This window comes from Lagenorhynchus albirostris, chromosome 2 (assembly GCF_949774975.1).
Source record: "Lagenorhynchus albirostris chromosome 2, mLagAlb1.1, whole genome shotgun sequence".
Classification (NCBI taxonomy): domain Eukaryota; kingdom Metazoa; phylum Chordata; class Mammalia; order Artiodactyla; family Delphinidae; genus Lagenorhynchus; species Lagenorhynchus albirostris.
The window spans coordinates 88274603-88300909 of NC_083096.1; the positions used below are offsets into that span (position 1 = coordinate 88274603).

The window sequence follows — 26307 nt, forward strand, 5'->3', positions numbered from 1 at the left end:
TTGCGAGGCACCTACTATGTGCCCAGCACTGTGCCAGGCCTGCTGTCATGGAGTTTCCCATCTAGTGAGTAGAAAGATGTGCAGTTCAGATAAGGCTTAATGGGAGAGAGAGAATGTCTTCTGGCCCTTAGAGGGTGGGGATGGGTGAGGAGGGGAAGGGAGAACACACAAGATGAGGGAGGGTGGCACTAGACAGTACAGGGTGGAGGGGAGGAGGGCCAGGAAAGACTTGGGAAGGACAGTTGGAATAGACTGGACTTAGCCGATGGGCCGTGGAGGGCAGGGCGCTGTGATGAGTAGGGATGCCCGGTGACCGTATATAGGGTCAAGCGGCCAAATCACTCAGCACCTCAATCTGTCCTGGCCTGGGGCTAAGATTCCTCTCAGCACTGAGGTCCTTGCCTCTTGCCCACTCCTTCCCCTGCCACCATGCCAGCCGGAGCTACAGGAGAAAGAATCAGAGGTGTGCTGGCAGAGACAAGACTGGACCTTCTGAGAAGGTCTGCACAACCCCAGACACCCTGTGCACAAGAATTTGTCTGCTTTACCGCGAGCCCACCCCAGCTTCTGCGTCCTAGTGCCCCATCACCTCTGCGGACTTTGACCTCAATGCTCATGCCCTTTGGGAGTGCCATCTGGTGTCCGACCTGGCCGCAACCCCACCTCTGCTGTGCACTTTGTGGCCCTTCCCCCTTCCTCCCAAGGTCAGAGCCGAATTTCTGCCATAAAGGCCCACCCTGGTGCCAACCAGAGCTTATTGTGCTAGGGGTCCCCTTTGTAGGGGAGACAGCTCATCCCTTCCTGAGAAACGCTTGCCAGCCCAGGTGGCAGAAGGCCAAGAAGCCGCCCCAGGGAGAAGGGCTGTTTGATGGCCATGTGGAGAAAGAGAAGCAGATGGTGCAGGCCTACGGGACAGGGTCTCTGAGGGAGCACCGTGCCTTAACGAGACGCATGTGCTACTCTTTCTTGTCAACCTCTGCTCCCAAGGGTGCAGAGGGGGTAAACAGGGACAAGTCTCTGGGGCGCTGGGACTGCAGAGAATGGATGGGCAAAGGCCTAATTTCCAGAAGAGCGTGCCCGTCAAGATTGGGGCTAATCGGACATGGAAGCAACCTAAGTGCCCATCATCGGATGAATGGATAAAGAAGATGTGGCACATGTATACAATGGAATATTACTCACATAAAAAGAAACGAAATTGAGCTATTTGTAATGAGGTGGATGGACCTAGAGTCTGTCATACAGAGTGAAGTAAGTCAGAAAGAGAAAGACAAATACCGTATGCTAACACATATATATGGAATCTAAGAAAAAAAGATGTCATGAAGAACCTAGGGGGAAGAAATATGGGAACATATGTATATGCATAACTGATTCACTTTGTTATAAAGCAGAAACTAACACACCATTGTAAACCAATTATACTCCAATAAAGATGTAAAAATAATAATAATAAAAATAAAGTTACTGAAGAACAAAAAAAAAAGATTGGGGCTAGTACTTTGTGCCAAGGTGACTCCCGGCCCACAGGCACCCGGAGGCAGGGCACGGGCCCCCTCCAGGTCTGATGAGGCTCGTCCCCAGAGCTGGGCCCAGTCAGGGCAGGGTGGTCCCTCGACTTCTTCCTTCCAAAGGACAAATGTCCTTGCAGAACACGCTCGGAGCAAGCCCACTCAGAGAGCAGGGAACCACTGACTGGGTATTTAGGAAATGCCACCAGAAATAACCAAATTCCGATTTTCATTTGACTATTTTCTCATTGACAGGAGACCAGTAGTGAACGTGATTACATCTCCTTCCCTGGTTCTTATACGAAGGTGGCTGGCACCATTCCTGTCTAGTTATAGCACTGGTTTGCTGTCTGCTTATCCTCTGTATTTTCATCCGTGTTAGTGTCTCTTTCCCGGGAGCTGTGTGAGCTAAAGGGATTGTGTCTTTACAGGAATCAACACCATGATGTGACTACAGCGACCACCTCTTTTGGTGACATGGCTGCTGCAGGCCGCTCCTTGGTCTTTACTGTCCTCCTACTAGTCGTGATAGGAGTAGACTCAGCGAGGAGGACTATTTGGACCCAGTGACAACATGAGGCTACTTAAGGATTAGGTAGGGGAGACGAGGTCTACTCCAGAAGCTGAACTCGTTAGGGATAACCAGTCTGTTTAAGGCATTATGTTCAGTCATAGTTAATTTTAGCATTTCACTTTTTCAGTTCTAGAAGCTCCATTTGATTCTTTTTCATATCTGCTTGGTGGTTCCTGATACTGGTCTATTGTAGTTCATCTTTGTGATTCCATCCTTTATTTTGAAAAAAAAAAAAATTATTTCCATATGTAACTCTTCTGCATCTACCAATTCCAGTATCTGAAGTTCTTTAGTTGGGGCCGGGGGAGTCTAAATCCACTCTTTGTTTTTTTTCTGTTGACTCTCACTCATGGTTGCTTGCTTCCTTGTGATTTTTTTTAAGCAAACTCACATTTACATGATTTTAATCTGTAGGAATCCCGAAGGCCCCAGTTAAAGGTGTTTTCCTCCGGACAGGATTTAAATCGGGTTTGCCCATAAGCTAGGTAGTACTACCATCTTGGGAGCACTTCAGCCCATGTGCTGGGCCTGGCTTCAGTGGAAAACTCTGAGAAAGTTCCTTTTTGCCATTGGGCCAAGGTTCAGTTTCCCAGTGACGGGTCCCAGGTCACCAGGCTGTCGTTGGCACATGCCCTCAGAGCAACAGTGTCCCTTCCTCTGTTTACTGCACCCTCCTCCCAGCTGTGATTTTCCCTTGTGGTTTGTTCCTTTTTAATGGGGGTAAATTACATTTCCCCTACTTCGAGTGAACTCAACAATGCCTCAAAAAGTGTATTTGATTCAGGATTTAGATGTTTTGCAGCCGAAGGGCTCCCTGATGGTCTGATCCGCTGGGGTCAGCAGTTCCACTGCTAATCTGTTCATAGTTCATCCACTCATTCAGCAAATACCCTGAGTGCCTACCATGTGCCAGGCATGGTTCCAGGTACGGGGGGTACAGCCTCCGCCCTCCTGGAGCCTGCAGTCTGATCCCAGGAGTCAGTCCCGGAGGCCCCTGCAGTCCATGGAACACATACCAGAGTTGCTGCTTTCTCTCTTATTCAGTCTGAGTGTTGAGTCCCTATTGTGCACATTGCAACATGCCAGGCTCCGGGGATGCAGAGATAGAGAGCCCTGTGCTCAGATTACACTTTTGCCAATGGCAAAAACAGCCATTCCGAAAGGTATAGCAAGGCATAAAGGCGTAAGGGGTCTGATGGAGATGGAAAGACGCAGGAATGAGTGAAACTCGAGAGCCTGAGGGAGGTGACATTTGAACAGCATCTGGAAAGATGGGTAGCTGTTGCCTGGGAAAGAGAAAGAGTTCCCAGGAGAGAGGAGGGCCTGGCTAAAGGCTTGAAGTCAAGGAGGAGCCTGATGCCTCCGGGAGCAGAGATAAGTTCAGTGTAGACAGCAAGGGAGGGTGGGAGCTTGGCTGAGATGTACACAGGATTTGCCCCATCCTCCAAGCCTGAGTGCCCCCCGGGGTCCCTCCCTTCCCTTCACCCTCACACTGAGTCAGTTACCAAGTCCCCCAGGTTCTACTTCCTAAATGATCCGTGTCTATCTCCTCCGTCCCATTCCCACTGCCATTGCCTTGGTTCCGGCATCATTATTTCCTGCCTGGACTGGTGCAGCGGCCTCTTAACTGGTTTCCCTTCATCCCCATCCAACCCATCCTCCACTCTGCTTCAGAGTGCTCTTTCAAAGATGAATATTTAATCATCTTACTTTAGGAGAAAGTTCAGATTCCTCAGATTAACCCAGGAGAAAGTTCATGTGACCACCTCTCCAGCCTAACTTCCTCATCTTCCTCCAGCCAGTAATTCCTTACAGTTCCAGTAATTCCTTATAGTAGGCAAGCCCTACTGGCTTACGGTTCAGGAAACTGGCCTGTGCCACTGCCTCTGGGAGGTCCTCAGCTTGATTTAGAGGTCCCTCCTTAGTGCCCACACAGGACCCTGTGTACAACCTTCCTGCAGTGTAAGGACACTGAACCATCATCATGATTTGCTTGTCTATCTTCCCTATGAGATCATAAGCTCCTTAAGGGCAAGGGACATGTCTATCTGGCTTTGTATCCCCAGCACCTAGCAGAGTGACAGACACAAGGCAGACACCCAGCAGGGGTTTGATGAATCAACCAATCCAGAGGGATGGGATAGAAGCTGTGGGCCCATGCACGTTGGTGTGTGTGGAGTACGCACGTTGGTGTGTGTGGAGTACACACGATGGGCGGGGCATTCCTCCAGTGATCAGGCCGGCTCTCAACTGATTTATGACCTTGGGCTCTCAGTTTCCTCCTAGGAGCAGTGACTGGTCTGAGTCTGGTTGCTGCCACCATTTTCTGGCTCTGACATTCTGTGCATCTGAAGATCTGCGACCTCCGGAGAGAGGATGGTTGAGAGCGGTGGTCCTCAAAGTGTGGTCCCAGCTCACCAGCATCAGTGTCACTTAAGTACTTGGTTAGAATGCAGATTCTCAGGTCTTCTCCAGACCTACACAATCAGAAGTCTGAGGTTGGGGCCTAGCCGTCTATGTTTTGACAAGCCTTCCATGCAATTCCGATGCGCACTAAATTCTGAGAAGGCTGGATTAGAAGAACAGCTTTGTCATCCAGCACAATTGCTGTTGAGGTGGCAAACTAAGGAGGTTATCGCCACAGACTCCCAGTGGCCAAGAGCCTGCAGCTGTGACCGGCTGTGCCCCTGAGGGCAGGCCAACCACGGCAAAGTCCTGGAGAGGTCACACATGCCCCTTGCCCAGGATTCTTTGCTGGCAGAACCCAGAACTCCTCCCTTAGCAGCTGAGGGCTTCCCAGCAGGGTGTCTGGGCTCACACCGCTTTGAAAGTGTCTCCATTTTCTTGAAGCTGTTTTCTCCTGTGGACTAGCCAGGTCCTCTGGCTCGTCTCTCTCCTCCTGCAGTAGAGCACGGTAAGAAAGAGGGTGCTCTGCAGTCAGACAAGCCCAATTCGGAATACTGGCTTGGATTGGCCGACGATCCTGAGCATGTTAACTTCTTGGAACTTCGGTTTCCTCATCTCAAAAAGGGGGCTGATTATACCTCATAAGGTTGTTATGGAGATTGAATGGCACACATTGATGCTAAGTAAAAATAAACTATTCCTGAATTGTCACTGTGACGGTTAATAAAGTCCCCTGCTCTGAGCCTCAGCTCTCCTCTCTGGGTCCAGCCCCCCAAGGTCTTCAGAGGAACCTCAAGGTTCCAAAATGCCAACCCATCCTTTGGGCTCCAGGCTCGCTGCTGGGGCTCACTTTGCAGGTGAGCCCAGGAGAGTGTCTAGCTGTAGGGTGGTGATCGGAGATGTGGTGGTTTTATTTCGGGGGAGGAGGGACGTGCTGTAGGAAGGAAGAGTAATACGGGGCTTTCATTTCATTCCCCAAGTCCCCCTCCTCGAGAATCAGCAGCGCAGGGGCGTGGTTAGGCAGCTGCCCTAGATCCAGACACCTCTGAAGTACCCCCTTGCTCTTTAACCAGACTGCTGCCCACCATGGTGGCTCCTCGGGGACCGTGGCTTTGGGCTGTCATAACTAGTAGTGTGTGTAGGGGCTTTGAAATCTGAGAGGCTAGATCCACGTCCCGGGTCTGCGGCGGGCTAGCCCAGTTACTTAATTACTCTGTGCCTCAGTTTCCTCACCTGTAAAATGAAAGTAATCATTGCATCTATTGCTTAGGGTTGCTGGGAGGAACAAATGAGATCATGTATTTGCAGTACCTGACATGATTTAAGAGCTCAAAAAAAGAAAAAGATTACAGCAGTGCGGCTTTGTAGGAGGGGATTTGGACATGAAAAGGGGCTGACCAGATGTTCCTCACGGGGTGAACTTACCAGTCAGGCTGGTGTCTTTTGTGTCCTCCGGGGTGGTCTACCATTGTCCTTTGCCCCCGGACAAGGAGGCAGCCCCAGCGTTCTGAGTACTGGAACCGCTGTGGTGCCTAGGCTGCCCTAACTCCCCTGCTCACCCTGACCCCAGCCACGAGGACAGCTTTCATCCTCATCTGCATCTCCAACACCGGAGGTTCTAGGAGCAAAGGCGGAAGCCAAGTTCAGGGGCATCTCAGTGGAGAAGGTGGGTATAGAAGTGGGTGTAGCAGTGAGGCGGAGACTGCAGAAACTCATCGAGGGCGTGCCTCCGTGTCAGAGCTCCCAGCAGCTGGACCCCGAATGGGCGGTGGCCGGGCCTCCAGTAAAGAATGCACTCCCCACCAGCTGGGCAGCCTTACCCCTACCTGAGAGGAAGACAGAATCAGACGGGGGAGCTTGGCTTGCACTTATCTCTCAGCCCCTGGAGGAGGGAATGAAGGCAGCAATTAATTGTACAAGGCCGGTGGTTTGCGCAGCTTAAGTTCAGATAAAAAGTTTAATTATCCCTAAGCCCTAATACAAATTAATTAGCTTTCCATATTAGGAGGGTGAGCTTCCCTGCTCTTGCCATAGCCCAGACTTCACTGAGGGTTACCGAGGATGTGCTGGGAGAGAAGCAGGGAGCCCCTGAGCCCCACCCAGTCAGGAGCAGACAGCTGGCTCCACGCTGGCCCCAGTTAAGAGCTGCGTGTGAGTCCTAGGTCTGGGCTGAGCGCCACAGCTCCCCTATACGTGGCATGTCACTTCCAGGAGAAGCTTTCTTGTACCTTACGTTTCTCCACCCTCAGAGCCAGGATGGGAGGTGGGGGAGGGGAGTCCTTATTTGCCCGAAACGAGGAAGACAGAAAGGAAATAAGGCTATGGCTTAAAAAATTTTTTTTCTAGGCCACGACATTTTCTGTTTTTTCTTTCCTCACCCCTTTCCTTCCTCAAAATTCCACGGAGAAAATAGGCCAGAGAGGCCACGAGGACTTAGAGAATCACTGTCAGCTCCAGCACTTCAGTATTCCTGCCCAGGTGGGCCCAGGAGGGGCTGTGGGACAAAGGGCACTGCCCATCACAGTCATTACAATCCTAACAGCTGCTGTCTAATGAGCGTTTACCGTGTAACGGGAATTTAGTCTTTGCAAAAACATTACGAAAAGGTATGTTTTCTTCATTAACTCACACATTCGACCAACATTTATTGAAGTGATTTAGCAAGGGAATGATGTGCTTGGATTTGCACTCTAAGACTATGGTTCTTTGTGAATTAAAGGGAAACGAAAGTGCAAATGACGTGTCTGGTTAAGGGGCTTTTGCAGAAGTCCAGTCGAGAAACGACAGCGGTCTGGGCCTAGGATTTATTTAATAAACATTTATAATAAGTTCTTAATATGTGCCAGAATTGAGCCTTTGACAAATGGTAACTCACCTTATCCCTCACAACAACTCTGTGATGTAGGTACTGTTATTTTATCGGTCCCAGGAAACTGAGGACAAAGAAGTAACTTGCACAAGTGTCGCCCAGCTAACAAGTGGTAGAGCCAGGACTTGGCCCAGATAGTCTGCTGCCCAGAGTGCACACTCTCACCCGCTATGCTGTACTGCTACCACTGAGTGGGCAGAGAGGCTGAGAAGGGGGTGAGCGCCAGCTGACTCCTCTGAGCCCTCTCCCATGACCACCCACTCCTCTGGAGAAGCGGGATGTGAGGGACAGAGCAGGACAATGGAAACAGACTGACCTGGGTTTTAACCCATTCAGTTCCACCTCTTACTACTTGAGGACCTTGAACAAGTCGCTGTCCTCTCAGGACCGGCTCCTCAGCCCTACTTGACAGGGATTTTGTGAGACCCAGTGATGCCAAGGTTCCTAGCACAGTCTCCAGTACATTGTTCCCTTTCATGCTTCCCTTCTCCATCCCCTCTTCTTAGGCCAAACGATCCTGTCCCTTTGATCGTTTCCCCTGTGAGAGGATTTCCAGACAATTCCCCCTCCCACCCTCCCTTCTCTGGACGTGACCCAGTTAATCATATCCTATACAATATGTAGAGCCCAGAACTCCACACAGTGGCCTGGAAGTGGTCTGCACCGAGGAGCACAGTCTGAACACCCGCTCCCTTTTTCTGGGCTATGTACTCCTATCAGTCCAGCCTAAGGCGGCATTAGGTCTTTAGCAGCTGTGTTACACGGGTGGCTATGTTAAACTTAATTCCCCCCAGTGATTTTTAACTTGGATGGCTTTTAAGCTGGTCTCTCTCATCAGCTCTACAAGTCATTGATTATTTGAATCAAAATGCTGGTGTTGTCATTTATCTTTGTTAAAATTAATCTGGTTGATTTCACCCACGATTACAACCTGTTAAAAATCCTTTTGACTTCAAAAGACGTCAATGCATAGTAGCGCTGTCACTTAGAAATCTGAAGAGCTTGATTAAAAATAACCAGTCATAGCCTCATCATCACCAGCATCATCACCATCATCATCATCATTGTCATTGTCATAGGAACCAAATGGAAGAAGGTTAAACAAAAGCAACAATTCGTTAGTATGCAGAGTCAAAAGAAGGCTTGCACAACCAAGCCACAGGAAAGTCAAAAGTAAAGCTGGTCATCAGTAAGAATTAGGACAGGAACTCGAACCTCCATCAGATTTCCCTTTTCACCTCTCATCTCTTTCTACTGTCAGCCTGCTCCCTTTCTAGCTACAGTCTGGCTTTTCCCAGTGGCAGAAAGCATGGCTGCCAACAGCTCCAGAGCTTTATTAGTTGCAGTTTCCACTTCTGTGAAAGAGATTGGGACTTCCCTGGTGGCGCAGTGGTTAAGAATCCACCTGCCAATGCAGGCAACATGGGTTTGAGCCCTGGTCCGGGAAGATATCACATGCCGCGGAGCAACTAAGCCCGTGCACCACAACTTCTGAGCCTGCACTCTAGAGCCCGGGAGCAACAACTACTGAGCTCACGTGTCACAACTACTGAAGCCCACATGCCTAGAGCCCGTGCTCTGCAACAAGAGAAGCTACTGCAATGAGAAGCCTGCGTACCGCAACGAAGAGTAGCCCCCCCTCGCCGCAACTAGAGAAAGCCTGCGCCCAGCAACGAAGACCCAATGCAGCCAAAAAATAAATTTAATTAATTAATTAATTTTTAAAAAAGAAAGAAAGAAAGAAAGAGATTGATCTGATCTCAAGGGTAAAAATCCAGGGGAGGAGAAAATAATTGACCAACATCATTAGCCAACAGTGTAAATGCAAATCAAACCCACAATGAGAAATTCAAACTAGAGTTACCATATGATCCTGCAATTCCACTCCTGGGCATATATCTGGAGAAAATTCTAATTCAAAAAGATACATGCACCCCAGTCACTATTCACAATAGCCAAGACATGGAAGCAACCTAAATGTCCATTGACAGATGAGTGGGTAAAGAAGATGTGGTACATATATACAATGAAATATTACTCAGCCATAAAAATGAATGAAATAATGCCATTTGCAGCAACACAGATGGACCTAGAAATTATCATATTAAGTGAAGTAAGACAGACAAAGACAAATATCGTATGATGTCACTTATATGTAGAATCTAAAAAAAATGATACAAAAGAACTTATTAACAAAACAGAAATAGACTCACAGACATAGAAAACAAACTTATGATTACCAAAGGGGATAGTGGAGGTGGGAAGGAGAGAGACAATTTAGGGATTTGGGATTAGATCCATGCTACTATATATAAAATAGATAAACAACAAGAACCTACTATATAGCACAGGGAACTATATTCAATATCTTGTAATAATGTTTAAGGGAAAAGAATCTGAAAAATAATATACATATTAAATATAATATATATTATATATATAACTGAATCACTTTGCTGTACACCTGAAATTCACACAACATTCTAAATTAACTATACTTCAGTTTTTAAAAACGTGTTAAAAAAAACCAACACAGGGCTTCCCTGGTGGTGCAGTGGTTGAGAGTCCGCCTGCCGATGCAGGGGACACGGGTTCGTGCCCCAGTCCGGGAGGATCCCACATGCCACGGAGCGGCTGGGCCCGTGAGCCATGGCCGCTGAGCTTGCGCGTCCAGAGCCTGTGCTCCGCAATGGGAGAGGCCGCAAGAGTGAGAGGCCCATGTGCCGCAAAAACAAAAAACAAAAACAAAAAAAACACACAATGAGATACCATGTCACACGCACTAGGACAGCTAGGATCAAAAGACAAATGGTAACAAGTGTTGGTGAAGATATGGAGAAATTGGAACCCTAATTTATAGCTAGTGGGATTGTAAAGTGACACAGCCACTTTAGAAAACAGTTCACCAGTTCCTCAAACTGGTAAACATAGAGTTACCACATGAGTCCCAGAGAAATGAAAACATATATCCCCACCAAAATTTGTACACAAATTTTCATAGCGGAGTTTATTCATAATAGCCAAAAAGTAGAAACAATCCAAATGTCTCTCAACTGATGAATGAGTGAACAAAATGTGGTCTATCCATACGATGAGATATTAGTCAGCCATAAGAAGGGAATGAAGTACTGATACATGCTACAACATGGGCGAACCTTGAACCCTTAGCACATTATGCTAAGTGAAAGAAGTCGGGCGCAAGGGGCCACATACTGTATGATTCCATTTATATTAAATGTCCAACAGAAGGAAATCCATAGAGACAGAAAGTAGATTAGTGGTTGCCTAGGGCTGAAGGGTGAGGTGTACCATGGTCACTGACTGCTCATGGGTGCTAGGTTTCTACTGGGGGTGATGACAATGCTCTAAGTTAGACACCGGTGATGGTAAAACAACTTTGCAAATACACTAAAAACCATCGAATTTTACGATTTAAGTGGATGAATTTTATGGTATTTAAATTGTATCTCCATAAAGCTGTTTAAAAACGAATCCAGGAAAGAACTCATTGACCCAGCTTGAGTCAGATGCCTATTCTGAATTTACTACCTGTGGCCAGTTGGAGCAGAGGCGTCGGGGAAGGCTTGTTAAGAATATGGCAGCTCCTCTGAGACCCAGCGCCTCTGGACAGAGTTTATGTTGTAATGGGGAGGGGAGGGGTTCGGTTCCTAGGAGGGTGTAGGTTATTAGCAGACAAAACAATCGATGCCTACCACACTGACTATTTTTATAGAGAATTTACATTTACCCAGATACAGCATCAAGTGGTGCTTCCGAATTATCTCATTAATTATCACAAAAACCTTGTAAGTTAGGTTTGTAAAACCCATTTATATTGGTAGAGGCTCAGGTTACATAACTTCCCTAAGGACACTTAACTATTTAGTAAGTAATGTTGGGCTCGGGTTCAACCCAGATCTGATTCCTCTCTCAATCATTAGGCCACACTGCCTCCTTCTGGCCTTACATGAGTTGTTAAAAAAATTCTGAAATGCACCACTGGAGACCTAACTTTAGATCCCTTCTTTATTTCGTTTGCTCATTTACTCTTTCATTGAAGGAGATCCTTCTAACATGAAAACCAGGAACTTCCTTTGCTGTCCTGGGACCATTTCTGTTTATCTTTGAGAAGGGCCGGAAGACTCGAGATGGCTGTTCAGCCCCTGCCAGCCACACTGCAGTCCCCTCCACATTCCTCCAGCTTGTCCAGGGTACAGAGAACGGGGGCAAGCACACACCTTGCTGCAATGATGATGCAGTAGGTCTGTAGCGGTCTCCTGATCCACCAGCCAGTTAACCCTCTCCAAACAGGAAATAAGGGTCATCTGGCAAGATGTGTTTAATGAACCAGTGCAGCTTATTTTCCAAGTGTTCTCACTCTGTCCGCTTAACAATCCACTCTCAAATTCTGCCCGCAACTGAATGGCAGAATTGATGGAGGCCAAGCCTGCTGGTCTGTGGTTCCTCAGGCCTCCTTTCCTTTTCTTTAAATATATTGATACAGTAGTTTTCCATCTCTAGTCTCCTGGTATTTCTCTGCTGCATCATGATTTCCCAGCCATCATGGGAAGTGGTTCTATAACGCCATCTGCACATTCCTCCTGTCTCCTGGGGTAGGATCCAGGTGGGCCTGTGATGGGAATCCACTGAAGACAGCTGGCCACTCACCTGCTCTCCCCTCCCCTACCTTAAGCTCTGGATCTTTGTTTTTCCACATTTGTCCTGGCCTTCCCAAGATAAAGCGTGCTCTTCTCGGTGGAGAAGGCAGAGAGCGCATGGGAGATGCGTTGTTCAGCTTTCTCTCTGTCAACTGTTTCCAGCAGACCATCTGCCTAGCAGAAGGCACAGCTTTCCTTCCAGTGGATGAAACAACATTCCTGTTGTCCTTAGCATTTTTCACCACCTCAGTCACTGAAATGTAGCCTTCCTGACGCTATTCTTACATACTCCCGCCACACTTTGTTTTCACCCATGGTCACGTACCCAATGTCCACCTTTCAATCATGTCATCTGAAAACCCCAGCTAACATGATTCACTTCCAGGGCAGCCCCCTTTTCTTCATCACTGGGATGATTTGAACTTGGAATAATCAGCTTCTCGGCAATAGAGACCATGGTTTGCAGACTGTCTAGGTAAAAGTAATAGTATTTATTGTTTGTAGAGCTGTATACGTCACAATAGGATTATGACCTAGGTTACTCTTATTATCTTCATTTTCGAGACAAAGAAACTGAGGCCTAAAGGTCACAGTTATTTTAGGGTGGAGCTGGGTGAGTCTTGAACCCATATTGTCCAACTTCGGAAGCCGGATTCTCGACCACTTCACCGGAAGCCACTCCTGAGCATCATGGCAGAGAAGGCAAACCTAGCATCAAAGTTCCCAGAAGGAGCTCTCGCAGGCCTTACTGTCAGTGGTGTGACTGAGACAGCTTGAGCCAGAACAAAGGGCCTGGACACAAGGAGAAGGAAGAGGGTCCTCAAAACAGGAGCCAACTTCATAGGGTTTTGAGAGGCTTAAATGAGATCATTCATCCACTCGCCAAGTATGTGTCAATCACTGCACATCCTCCACAAAGCCCTCGGTGTTAGGAGGTGAGGACTTCATAGTTCTGAAATGGCTCCCCCATCCCTTTCCACAGCCTCTTTGGACCCCAGGACACCTGGGCCCCTCAGGACAAGTGACTTGGAGCCTGACAATTTCAGTAGCAACAATTCCTGGTCACCCTAAGCCAGTTTCTGCTCCAGACACCCAGAGGGCACAGAGGCGGGGGAGATGGTGTTTCTGGCTTTGGCCAAAGGAGTCATCACAGCTTTTCTTAACTTGGCCTTTAAATTATCTCAATAAAGAAGAGACTAAACACTTAACCACTGTGGAGCGTATCTTATTGATTGGAGGAGAGAGGCTCTGGCCTGCTTGCCTGGGGCTGAGCAGGAACCAGGGCAGGCTGGTCCCAGGGGGCAGTTGCGAAGGTGTGAAGTTTCTCTGAGCTCTGAGAGTAGCCGGCACTGTCCCAAAGTGGCTTCACGGCTTAAGGGGCTGCGATTTGGAGCTCATGGTCCCCTCTAAGACAGCACGGCTAGTAGAAAAGAGATGAGAGTAAGAGGAGTGTGTTTTACTCCCAGGCGTACCCAAACATGGACAACCCACTTCATGCCTCTGAGCCTCGGTTCCTTCATCTGTACAATGGGGATCGGGGTTCCAAGCTCACAGGGTTCATGGAGCTTGTGTGAGGCAAATGTGTAAAAGTGTTTTGGAAATTATAAACCTCCACATGAATAGAAGGCGGTTTATTATTCATCGTTTTGTTATCAAAAATGAAATTGTGTTCTTCTTCTGCTTCAAAATCATCCACGGCTCCTCTTTGCACTTGGATGAAACCCACGCTCGTCGTCGTGGCCCACTAGACCCCGCATGGTCAGGCCCCCCACCTGCCGCCTCAGTTTCCTCTTGTAGAACCCGCCACCCGCCCTGTGCGCCAGCCCCGCTAGCCCTTTCACTGTTCCTAGAACAGGTCGAGCCCCTTCCTACCTCAGGGCCTCCGTCCTTTCTGTTCCTGCTACCTGGCACACTCTTCCCCAAGGCTGTTGCCTGGCTGGATTCTTTACCTTCAGATCTTAGCTTAAATGTTACCTCCTCAGAGAGGCCTTTCCTGACCACACTCCCCCAACCTGGCACAGCACCCATCTCTGTTCTCTTCATAGAAATAGCCAGAAGTCACAATGTTTTTATATATTCACTTTACCGTCTTCCCCTGGTAGGATGTTGGCTCCATGAACATAAGGATCTTGTCTATTTTGTTCACTCCCGGGTCCTATCACAGTACCTGGCACACAGTAGGCACTCTAAACAATTGTTGAGTGAAGGAGTGAATGATTGGCCCGGAAGCCTGACTTGTTTCCCAAATGGCCCTTCTTCCTTACACCCATTTCTCTTTCTGTCTCTCAGATATGGAGACATGGTGCCCAAGACGATCGCAGGGAAGATCTTCGGCTCCATCTGTTCCCTGAGCGGTGTCCTCGTCATTGCCCTGCCGGTCCCTGTGATCGTTTCCAACTTCAGCCGGATTTACCACCAGAATCAGAGAGCTGATAAACGCAGGGCACAAAAGGTAAGCCTCAGACCCGAGAAGGGGGCAGGCAGCACCAGGGAGGGTGCTCTTGGCCTTGTGCTGTTGTCACAAGGAGCTCCTGGGAGAATCACTGCGCAGATGGCCTCTGGCTTTGGAAGGTAAAGCAGCGCCAAGTGCCTCCCTACCTACCAGTAACCTGCATTCCAGCCCCAGACAGCTGCACAAGACAGCAAACGCTCGATTATCCACAAGCTGCTGTTCTCCCTTTCGGAAGATATTCTGTGCAGTTTCCTTGGGCCCTGGCTCCTCTTCCAAGATCTAAGCCATCAACTCTGGGTAGTGCCCGGACTTTTCCCTTTCCCAGTGAGAGCTTACTGGGGAACATAATTGCTTTTCAGTACTCTGTAATAGCCTATACGAAACAAAGTGACAAAAATAAATTTGCTAAAAAGAAAAATGAATACTCTGAAAGGAGAACATTCTGAGGCCATTGAGTTCAGGGACAAATGGCACAGCAGGCTTTAGTCACCTCATGATATCATAGGATAAGGCACAGAACTGCAGTTGACGGTCAGGAGATTAATCATGGGTCCTGGAAAAGTTTTCAGTGATGTCCAGTGAACACGGCTTAGGAAGGCAGGGCAGGATGAGTGCCCTCTCACCACAGGATTATGAAAGATGTCTGAAGGCTTTGGTGACAAGACAGAAGCCTCCTTTCATGACTGGCCGCCACCTTCTACCCAAAATACCTCACCCTCTCAGCCAAATGTCATTTCTCTGCATTTTTAGGGCATCTGGCTGGTGAAGGTTCTTGGACCCAGGGGGCAGATTTTCCCTTTACTCCCTTTTTTTTTATGTATTCAGCCTTTCTTTTTTAATTTTTGAATTTTATTTTATTTATTTTTTTATACAGTAGGTTCTTATTAGTCATCAATTTTATACACATCAGTGTATACATGTCAATCCCAATCTCCCAATTCATCCCACCACCACACACCATCCCCCCAGCCGCTTTCCCCCCTTGGCGTCCATACGTTTGTTCTCTACATCTGTGTCTCAATTTCTGCCCTGCAACTGGTTCATCTGTACCATTTTTCTAGGTTCCACATATATGCGTTGATATACGATATTTGTTTTTCTCTTTCTGACTTACTTCACTCTGTATGACAGTCTCTAGATCCATCCACATCTCAACAAATGACCCAGTTTCGTTCCTTTTTATGGCTGAGTAATATTCCATTGTATATATGTACCACAACTTCTTTATCCATTCGTCTGTCAATGGGCATTTAGGTTGCTTCCATGACCTGGCTATTGTAAATAGAGCTGCAATGAACATTGGGGTGCATGTGTCTTTTTGAATTATGCTTTTCTCTGGGTATATGCCCAGTAGTGGGATTGCTGGATCATATGGTAATTTTATTTTTAGTTTTTTAAGGAACCTCCATACTGTTCTCCATAGTGGCTGTATCAATTTACATTCCCACAAACAGTGCAAGAGGGTTCCCTTTTCTCCATACCCTCTCCAGCATTTGTTGTTTGTAGATTTTCTGGTGATGCCCATTCTAACTGGTGTGAAGTGATACCTCATTGTAATATTGATTTGCATTTCTCTAATAATTAGTGATGTTGAGCAGCTTTTCATGTGCTTCTTGGCCATCTGTATGTCTTCTTTGGAGATATGTCTATTTAGGTCTTCTGCCCATTTTTGGATTGGGTTGTTTGTTTTATTAATATTGAGCTGCATGAGCTGTATATATTTTGGAGATTAATCCTTTGTCCATTGATTTGTTTGCAAATATTTTCTCCCATTCTGAGGGTTGTCTTTTTGTCTTGTTAATGGTTTCCTTTGCTGTGCAAAAGCTTTTAAGTTTCATTAGGTCCCATTTGTTTATTTTTGTTTTTATTTCCATTACTCTAAGAGGTGGATAAAAAAAATCTTGCTGTGATTTATGTCGAAGAGTGTTCTTCCTATGTTTTCCTCTAAGAGTTTTATAGTGTACGGTCTTACATTTAGGTCTCTAATCCATTTTGAGTTTATTTTTGTGTATGGTGTTAGGGAGTGTTCTAATTTCATTCTTTTACATGTAGCTGTCCAGTTTTCCCAGCACCACTTATTGAAGAGACTGTCTTTTCTCCATTGTATATCCTGCCTCCTTTGTCATAGATTAGTTGACCATAGGTGCATGTGTTTATCTCTGGACTTTCTATCTTGTTCCATTGATCTATGTTTCTGTTTTTGTGCCAGTACCATATTGTCTTGATTACTGTAGCTTTGTAGTATAGTCTAAAGTCAGGGAGTCTGATTCCTCCAGCTCCGTTTTTTTCCCTCAAGACTGCTTTGGTTATTCAGGGTCTCTTGTGTCTCCACACAAATTTTAAGATTTTTTGTTCTAGTTCCATGAAAAATGCCATTGGTAGTTTGATAGGGATTGCATTGAATCTGTAGAATGCTTTGGGTAGTATAGTCATTTTCACAGTATTGATTCTTCCATCCAAGAACATGGTATATCTCTCCATCTGTTGATATCACCTTTAATTTCTTTCATCAATGTCTTATAGTTTTCTGCATACAGGTCTTTTTTCTCCCTAGGCAGGTTTATTCCTAGGTATTTTACTCTTTTTGTTGCAATGGTAAATGGGAGTGTTTCCTTAATTTCTCTCTCAGATTTTTCATCATTAGTGTATTGGAATGCAAGAGACTTCTGGGCATTAATTTTGTATCCTTCAACTTTACCAAATTCATTGATTAGCTCTAGTAGTTTTCTGGTGGCATCTTCAGTATTCTCTATGTATAGTATCATGTCATCTGCAAAGAGTGACAGTTTTACTTCTTTTCCAATTTGTATTCCTTTTATTTCTTTTTCTTGTCTGATTGCTGTGGCTAGGACTGCCAAAACTATGTTGAATAATAGTAGTGAGAGTGTATATCCTTGTCTTGCTCCTGATCTTAGAGGAAATGCTTTCAGTTTTTCACCATTGAGAATGATATTTGCTGTGGGTTTGTCATATATGGCCTTTAGTATGTAAAGGTAGGTTCCCTCTCTGCCCACTTTCTGGAGAGTTTTTATCATAAATGGGTGTTGAATTTTGTCAAAAGCTTTTTTGCATCCAATGAGATGATCATATGGTTTTTATTCTTCAGTTTGTTAATTTGGTATAGCACATTGGTTGATTTGCATATATTGAAGAATCCTTGCATCCCTGGGATAAATCCCACTTGATCATTGTGTATGATCCTTTTAATGTGCTGTTGGATTCTGTTTGCTAGTATTTTGTTGAGGATTTTTGCATCTATATTCATCAGTGATATTGGTCTGTAATTTTTTCTTTTTTGTAGTATCTTTGTCTGGTTTTGGTATCAGGGTGATGGTGGCCTCATAGAATGAGTTTGGGAGTGCTCCTTCCTCTGCAATTTTTTGGAAGAGTTTGAGAAGGATGGTTGTTAGCTCTTCTCTAAATGTTTGATAGAATTCACCAGTGAAGCCATCTGGTCCTGGAATTTTGTTTGTTGGAAGATTTTTTCTTTTTTTTTTTTTTTTTTGCGGTACATGGGCCTCTCACTGTTGTGGCCTCTCCCGTTGCGGAGCACAGGCTCCGGACGCACAGGCTCAGCATCCATGGCTCACGGGCCCAGCCACTCCGCGGCATGTGGGATCTTCCCGGACCGGGGCACAAACCCGTGTCCCCTGCATCGGCAGGTGGACTCTCAACCGCTGCACCACCAGGGAAGCCCTTTTGGAAGATTTTTAATCACAGTTTCAATTTCATTACTTGTGATTAGTCTGTTCATATTTTCTATTTCTTCCTGGTTCAGTCTTGGAAGGTTATACCTTTCTAAGAATTTGGCCATTTCTTCCAGGTTGTCCATTTTATTGGCATAGAGTTGCTTGTAGTAGTCTCTTAGGATGCTTTGTATTTGTGTGGTGTCTGTTGTAACTTCTCTGTTTTCATTTCTAATTTTATGGCTTTGAGTCCTCTCCCTCTTTTTCTTGATGAGTCTGGCTAATAGTTTATCAATTTTGTTTATCTTCTCAAAGAACCAGCTTTTAGTTTTATTGATCTTTGCTATTGTTTTCTTTGTTTCTATTTCATTTATTTCTGCTCTGATCTTTATGATTTCTTTCCTTCTGCTAACTTTGGGTTTTGTTCTTCTTTCTCTACTTCCTTCAGGTGTAAGGTTAGATTGTTTATTTGAGATTTTTCTTATTTCTTGAGGTAGTCTTCTATAGCTATAAACTTCCATCTTAGAACTGCTTTTGCTGCATCCCATAAGTTTTGGATCGTCGTGTTTTCATCATCATTCGTCTCTAGGTATTTTTTGATTTCTTCAGTGATCTCTTGGTTATTTAGTAATGTATTGTTTAGCCTCCATGTGTTTGTGTTTTTTATGTTTTTTTCCCTGTAAGTGATTTCTAATCTCCTAATGTTGTGGTCAGAAAAGAGGCTTGATATGATTTCAATTTTCTTAAATTTACTGAGGCTTGATTTGTGACCCAAGATGTGATCTATCCTGGAGAATGTTCCATGCACACTTGAGAAGAAAGTGTAATCTGCTGTTTTGGGATGGAATGTCCTATATATATCAATTAAATCTCTGTGGTCTATTGTGTCATTTAAATCATGTGTTTCCTTATTTATTGTCATTTTGGATGATCTGTCCATTGGTATAAGTGAGATGTTAAAGTTCTCCACTATTATTGTGTTACTGTCGATTTCCTCTTTTATAGCTGTTAGCAGTTGCCATATGTATTGAGGTGCTCCTATGTTGGCTGCATATATATTTATAATTGTTATAGATTCTTCTTGGATTGATCTGTTGATCATTATGTAGTGTCCTTCCTTGTCTCTTGTAACATTCTTTATTTTAAAGTCTATTTTATCTGATATGGGTATTGCTACTCCAGCTTTCTTTTGATTTCCATTTGCATGGAATATATTTTTCCATCCCCTCACTTTCAGTCTGTATGTGTCCCTAGGTCTGAAGTGGGTCTCTTGTAGACAGCATATATATGGGTCTTGTTTTTGTATCCATTCAGCGAGCCTGTGTCTTTTGGTTGGAGCATTTAATCCATTCACGTTTAAGGTAATTATTGATATGTATGTTCCTATGACCATTTTCTTAATTGTTTTGGGTTTGTTTTTGTAGTCCTTTTCTTTTCTTATGTTTTGCACTTAGAGAAGTTCCTTTAGCATTTGTTTGGAGCTGGTTTGGTGCTGGTTTGGTGGGGCTAAATTCTCTTAGCTTTTGCTTGTCTGTAAAGCTTTTGTTTCTCCATCGAATCTGAATGAGATCCTTGTCGGGTAGAATAATCTTGGTTGTAGGTTCTTCCCTTTCTTCACTTTAAGTATATCATGCCACTCCCTTCTGGCTTGTAGAGTTTCTGCTGAGAAATCAGCTGTGAACCTTATGGGAGTTCCCTTGTATGTTATTTGTCATTTTTCCCTTGCTGCTTTCAATAATTTTTCTTTGTCTTTAATTTTTGTCAATTTGATTACTATCTCTCTCGGCATGTTTCTCCTTGGATTTATCCTGCCTGGGACTGTCTGCACTTCCTGGACTTTAGTGGCTATTTCCTTTCCCATGTTAGGGAATTTTTCAACTATAATCTCTTCAAATATTTTCTCAGGTCCTTTCTCTCTCTCTTCTCCTTCTGGGACCTCTATAAAGCTAATGTTGTTGCATTTAATGTTGTCCCAGAGGTCTCTTAGGCTGTCCTCATTTCTTTTCGTTCTTTTTTCTTTATTTTGTTTTGCAGCAGTGAATTCCACCATTCTGTCTTCCAGGTCACTTATCTGTTCTTCCGCTTCAGTTATTCTGCTATTGATTCCTTCTAGGGTATTTTTCATTTCAGTTATTGTGTTGTTCATCTCTGTTTGTTTGTTCTTTAATTCTTCTAGGTCTTTGTTAAACATTTCTTGCATCTTCTCCATCTTTGCCTCCATTCCTTTTCCGAGGTCCTGGATCATCTTCACTATCATTATTGTGAATTCTTTTTCTGGAAGCTTGCCTATCTCCACTCCATTTAGTTGTTTTTCTGGAGTTTTATCTTGTTCCTTCATCTGGTACATAGCCCTCTGCCTTTTCATCTTGTCTGTCTTTCTGTGAATGTGGTTTTTGTTCTGCAGGCTGCAGGATTGTAGCTCTTCTTGCTTCTGCTGTCTGCCCTCTGGTGGATGAGGCTATCTAAGAGGCCTGGTCAAGTTTCCTGATGGGAGGGACTGGTGGTGGGTAGAGCTGACTGTTGCTCTGGTGGGCAGAGCTCAGCAAAACTTTAATCTGCTTGACTGCTGATGCGTGGGTCTGCATTCCCTCCCTGTTCGTTGTTTGGCCTGAGGCAACCCAACACTGGAGGCTACCTGGGCTCTTTGATGGGGCTAATGGCGGACTCTGGGAGGGCTCACGCCAAGGAGTACTTCCCAGAACTTCTGCTGCCGGTTTCCTTGTCCCCACAGTGAGCCACAGCCACCCTCTGCCTCTGCAGGAGACCTTCTAACACTAGCTGGTAGGTCTGGTTCAGTCTCCCCTGGGATCACTGTTGCTTCTCCTTGGTCCCGATACGAACACTACTTTGTGTGTGCCCTCCAAGAGTGGAGTCTCTGTTTCCCCCAGTCCTGTCAAAGTCCTGCAATCAAATCCCACTAGCCTTCGATGTCTGATTCTCTAGGAATTCCTCCTTCCGTTGCTGGACCCCCAGGTTGGCAAGCCTGACATTGGGCTCAGAACCTTCACTCCAGTGGGTGGACTTCTGTGTTATAAGTGTTCTCCAGTCTGTGAGTCACCCACCCAGCAGTTATGGGATTTGATTTTACTGTGACTGCACCCCTCCTACGGTCTCATTGTGGCTTCTCCTTTGTCTTTGGATGTGGGGTATCTTTTTGGTGAGTTCCAGTGTCCTCCTGTCGATGATTGTCCAGCAGCTAGTTGTGATTCTGGTGCTCTCGCAAGAGGGAGTGAGGACACGTCCTTCTACTCCGCCATCTTGGTTCAGGGCCCTGCCATCCTTTCTCTTCTGTTCTGGGCTGAAATACTCCCCCTTCAGCAGCATCTCAACCTCCTTGGGGTATGATCAAAGCCCTTCTGGGGACAGGGGACAGGGGGACCTGAAAGAGTCACTTATGGAGGCCTGAAACATTATGTCCTTATTTTATTCTTTCTTTTATTCATTCATTCCACACACATTTACTGAACACCAACTATGTGCCAGGCCCTATGCATTGCAGCTGGGTTACTTCCTCACCGCATGATCCTCTCTCCTGACCTTCCATTCACAGGGATAACTCCCAAGTGGCAGGGCTTCCATAACATATCAGAGGAATCCAGGATTTCAGAACAAATCTGTGTGTGCTGACTGAAACAAAGTCTCAAAGTTCATGAAAGTTAGCTCTGAAATGTATAATAATTTACATGTAAAAATACTTAATAATATAATATATAGTTAGTTATATAATAGTTATATAGTAACTATAGTTACTATATACTATATATATAGTATATATAGTTACTATACTATAACTATAAGTTATAGTTATATAATAAATCCAGTTGGTCCCCACTTCCAGCATCTCCCCTTTTGTATGCCTTTGTCACCTCCTTGCCCTTCTGTCTCCCTCTGCCTGTGTGGAAATATATTTTGACTTATCTTGACCTGGGTTTTTAATGTTGTCAGCCTGCCTTGGATTGATCTGCTGTCCTCTCCATCCCCTCCAGAACCATTTCCTACCTCTTTACCCAAGGTCAGGTTTCCCCACCCCCATCCCCTGCTAGCCAGCTCAGAAATAGAAGTCTTATCTCTTTCCCTGTTCAAGTCAGCTGGCAAATGTGAACAATATATAAATTCATTATGCTGTCCTAAAGAAAGGGGCAGAAAGAAACTGGGATCGCCTTTCCAAATCAAGGATCCTAAAGCCCTGAAGGGTCAAGGGTCCTATAGCAACCTCCCCCTCCCCCTCCCCCAACCCCCCAGCACTGGGCAAGGGCTGACACAGGGTTTGTTTTGGTTTTGGGGTTTTTTTTAACATCTCTATTGGAGTATAATTGCTTTACGATGGTGTGATAGTTTCTGCTGTATAACAAAGTGAATCAGCTATACATATACATATATCCCCATATCCCCTCCCTCTTGCATCTCCCTCCCTCCCACCCTCCCTATCCCACCCCTCTAAGTGGTCACAAAGCACTGAGCTGATCTCCTTGTGCTATGCGGCTGCTTCCCACTAGTTATCTATTTTACATTTGGCAGTATATATATGTCCATGACACTCTCTCACTTCATCCCAGCTTACCCTTCCCCCTCCCCGTGTCCTCAAGTCCATCCTCTACGTCTGCGTCTTTATTCCTGTCAGATTCCATATATATGTGTTAGCATACGGTATTTGTTTTTCTCTTTCTGACTTACTTCACTCTGGAGAGGGTGTGGAGAAAAGGGAACCCTCTTGCACTGTGGGTGGGAATGTAAATTGATACAGCCACTATGGAGAACAGTATGGAGGTTCCTTAAAAAACTACAAATAGAACTACCATATGACCCAGCAATCCCACTACTGGGCATATACCCGGAGAAAACCACCACAATGTTCATTGCAGCTCTATTTACAATAGCCATGACATGACACAGGGTTTTTGTAGAGCAGTGGGGACCCAAGGTATCCTCAGCTCACACACTAGCCCACAACAGCCCCACTCAAACTGTGCTTCAGCCACTCCTGTGCTCCCTTCCCCTCCGGGCTCACACCCTTACCTACTTCTTAGAGCATAGCATCTGCTGTCGTTTTGCCCCTGCAAAGAATACGACAGGGACCATTTCTCTGCAGAACTTTACAAAGCTCATCCTGTGTAATTAAGATCCAGAAGGAATCAGCTTAGGCTTCTTCCTCCCTCTAGCCCCTCAGGATGAGACTCCCTCCCTTCTGCCTCCTTTCCCACCCTTCTCCCTCCTTTCCCACCCTTCTCCCTCTCCCTCTTTGCTCTTCCTTGAAATCGGAGTAAATATTTGCAGTGTTTTCACCTCCTCTGGATACTGTCTCTCCTCACAGTAGGCTCAGTTCTGCCTCTTTTCACCTTAGGCTTCCTGTGAGAGGAAAAGAAAAAGAACACAAGAATACTGCCTGCTTCCAGCACTGGGTCTGTCACAGCGAGGCAAGGAAGGCAGGTTGGGGAACTTAGTGGGGAATGGAGAGATGGGACAGGAAGGGGGTTAGGGGTGCTGATGACAGTTCTCAGCCCAGACCACATACTCAGGAGCTGTGAAGGTAAGCTCCAGCCCGTGTGCCTCAGGTGGAGAGGAAAGGCTCCAAAGTTTGTCATCCTTTCCCATCGTGACTGATTGGCTTGGGATTATTACTGAAAGAATTCCACGACTCTTTGCTGCAGAGACTGGGTTTTCTAAGCCAAGTGAACTGGAGATCAAGTAAGGAGGTCTAGCAGTGGACAGAGAGGGGGAACGTTTTTAATGGAAATTTTAATTGGAATAATTGTAGATTCACATGTAGTTATAAAATTTCATATCCAGCGTATGGACATTGCTGCAATCCACCAAGCCTATTCAGACTTCGCCAGTTTTACTTGTACCCGTGTGTGTGTGTGTGTGTGTGTGTGTGTGTGTGTGTGTGAAGTTTTATACAGTTTTATCACCTATGCAGGTTCACATCCCCCATCTCAGTCAAGGTACTGCACAGTTCCAACACCATAAGGGTCCCTCCCACTATTTCTTTTATAACCACACCCCCCTCGCTCTATGTCTACCCCGTCTCTAACCTCTGGCAACTATTTATCTGTCCTCCCTTCATAAAAACGTTGTTTTTTTTTTTAATGGTATATCAATGGGCTTATACGGTAGGCAACCTTTGGAGATTGGCTTTTTTCATTTCATATAATTCCTGGAGATTCATCTAAGTCATGTGTATCAGTAGTCCGTTCCTTTTCCTTGCTGAGCAGTATTCCCTGGTATGGATGCATCCCAGTTATGGTTAAGTTTGCCTGTTGAGGGACATCGGGCTATTATAAATAAAGTTGCTGTTAACAGCCATGTGCAGGTTTTTGTGTGAACATAAGTTTTCATTTCTCTGGGATAAATGCCTAAAAGTGCAATTGCCCGTGTTCTCTTTTGGCTTTTCCATTTCTCCCTCTTTTTCCTTCTTCTGCCTCTCCCAGGGTACAGATGTCAATACTCATGGTCCAAGGGCACCTGCCAGCCAGATAGCTAGGAAGTGCTTCATCGTGAAACCCTTCTCGGGGCTGACAGAGTTCTTGAGCTTATTAGCCTGAACTTGGAACTGTGCCCAGGGTGGCAGAATCCTCTATCCAAACCTCTCCTCCAGCCCTGGAATGTCTACAGCTGTTGAAAATGCAACTTTCTGGGCTTTGCTCATCAAGTTGAAAACTTGTCTGAGTGGAGTTGAAATTCAGGGACGGAGGAGGGGGTGTTATGGAAGCAGCGTTGGGAGGTTGGAAGACCTGAGCTGAAACCTTGCCCTGAACAAGTCACTTCCTCTCACATCCTCCATTTCCTCGTCTGTAAAATAGCCTAGATGATCCCTACATTCTCCGAACTCTTACACTGTACTCATGTTCATGGAAGAGAAGGAGGCTGACCAGTACACACAAGGACTGAGCCCATCACAACGGCTTTATTAACATGGATTTCTGACCGACTGTGTAGGATCATCTTCCTTCCTGGGCCATCACAAGCCTTGCTTGAGCAAATACTCAGTGTGAAGCTCTGTGCTAGGTGCTGAAGATAAAAATATGCATAAGTCACAGGCTCTGGCCCTCAGGGGCTCAAAGTCAAGCCAAAAGTCCTCACCAAATTACATATGCTGGGTATGGTTCTATAAATATATTGCAAACCTCTTTATCCTGTGTGGGAAATGATTAAACGATATAGTGCATTTGTTATGACAATCTGTTGCTTTAATAGCGCCCAGGGTAAGATAAGATTAAAAGGAGTGCCACAAAGGAGAGCAGGAGAATCTTTCATCTCTAGAAAGTAATGAAGACAGACCCCAGATACAAGAATGGTCTGGCTGTAAGTGGTGCCATCAAATTATATAAGGCTAAAATGAGCTGACACAACCGGATTTCCATACGCAGCTCTCAACACCCAGTGCTCACCCAAAGCAATAGTAGCCACATCCTCAAATGATGAAGAACTTGCTTGAATGTAGACATTGAGCTGAGGGGAGGGCTGCAGCGGGATCCCCAGGAACGAGAACTGTCCTGCACCTGGAATGCATGTTCTTTGCTCAGAGAGAAGAGGAATGGTAGGGCTTACTTACCATCCTTTCTCTCCCTGCTTCCTCTTTTTATTCTCTGTCTAGAGAAGAGTTCTTCCTCAGTTTTACAGGCAGATCTTCTAGGCTCAAGTGCTGACCTCTTCGCCATATTTAGAAACCAGGGGAAGTCGTTGAATTGTTCCTGCAAGGACACAGTGGTCACAGGGGGACTTCCCAGGGAACAATAGCTATCGTGTGTTCTTTGTGCTTCTGTTGACAGCCTAAATCCAAGTCCCTGGCCTCCTTTCAGCAGATGAGCCAGCCCAGTAGGACACTTGGAGGGGACACTTCCCCATGCTGGGGAGAAGGTCACAAGAAGTGAAAATTGCCACAATTTTCCAAGGACTCCTCTGTTCAGAGTCCATGCTGACGTTAAATGTGTATTTTCCCAGAGGCAGAAGGAAGGACCCCTCTGCCCCAGAATAGGTTTGTAAGGTCTTGTGGGCTCTTCTTCCTGCAGCTGGGTCTAGATCCACAAGAGCCCAAATGTGAAGCTGCATTTTTTTTAAACCAGCAGGAAGCCCTCTACCCGTCCCTTCTCCCTCCCTCCCAGAGCCTCTTTCCTCTTAGGCCTCACACTGTGGCTGTGCTGCTGTCATAGT

The 26307-nt window shown here is 45.7% G+C and overlaps 1 protein-coding gene across 2 annotated transcripts in view; it reads left to right on the forward strand.

Moving 5' to 3' along the window:
* Positions 1–26307, forward strand: part of KCND3 (potassium voltage-gated channel subfamily D member 3) — a 224316-nt gene that overhangs the window by 192524 nt on the left and 5485 nt on the right. For both annotated transcript variants that reach the window (XM_060142405.1, XM_060142406.1), the window contains exon 2: positions 14308–14470. In XM_060142405.1, the coding sequence (XP_059998388.1) occupies positions 14308–14470 (163 nt within the window). The remainder of the gene's footprint in view (positions 1–14307; positions 14471–26307) is intronic.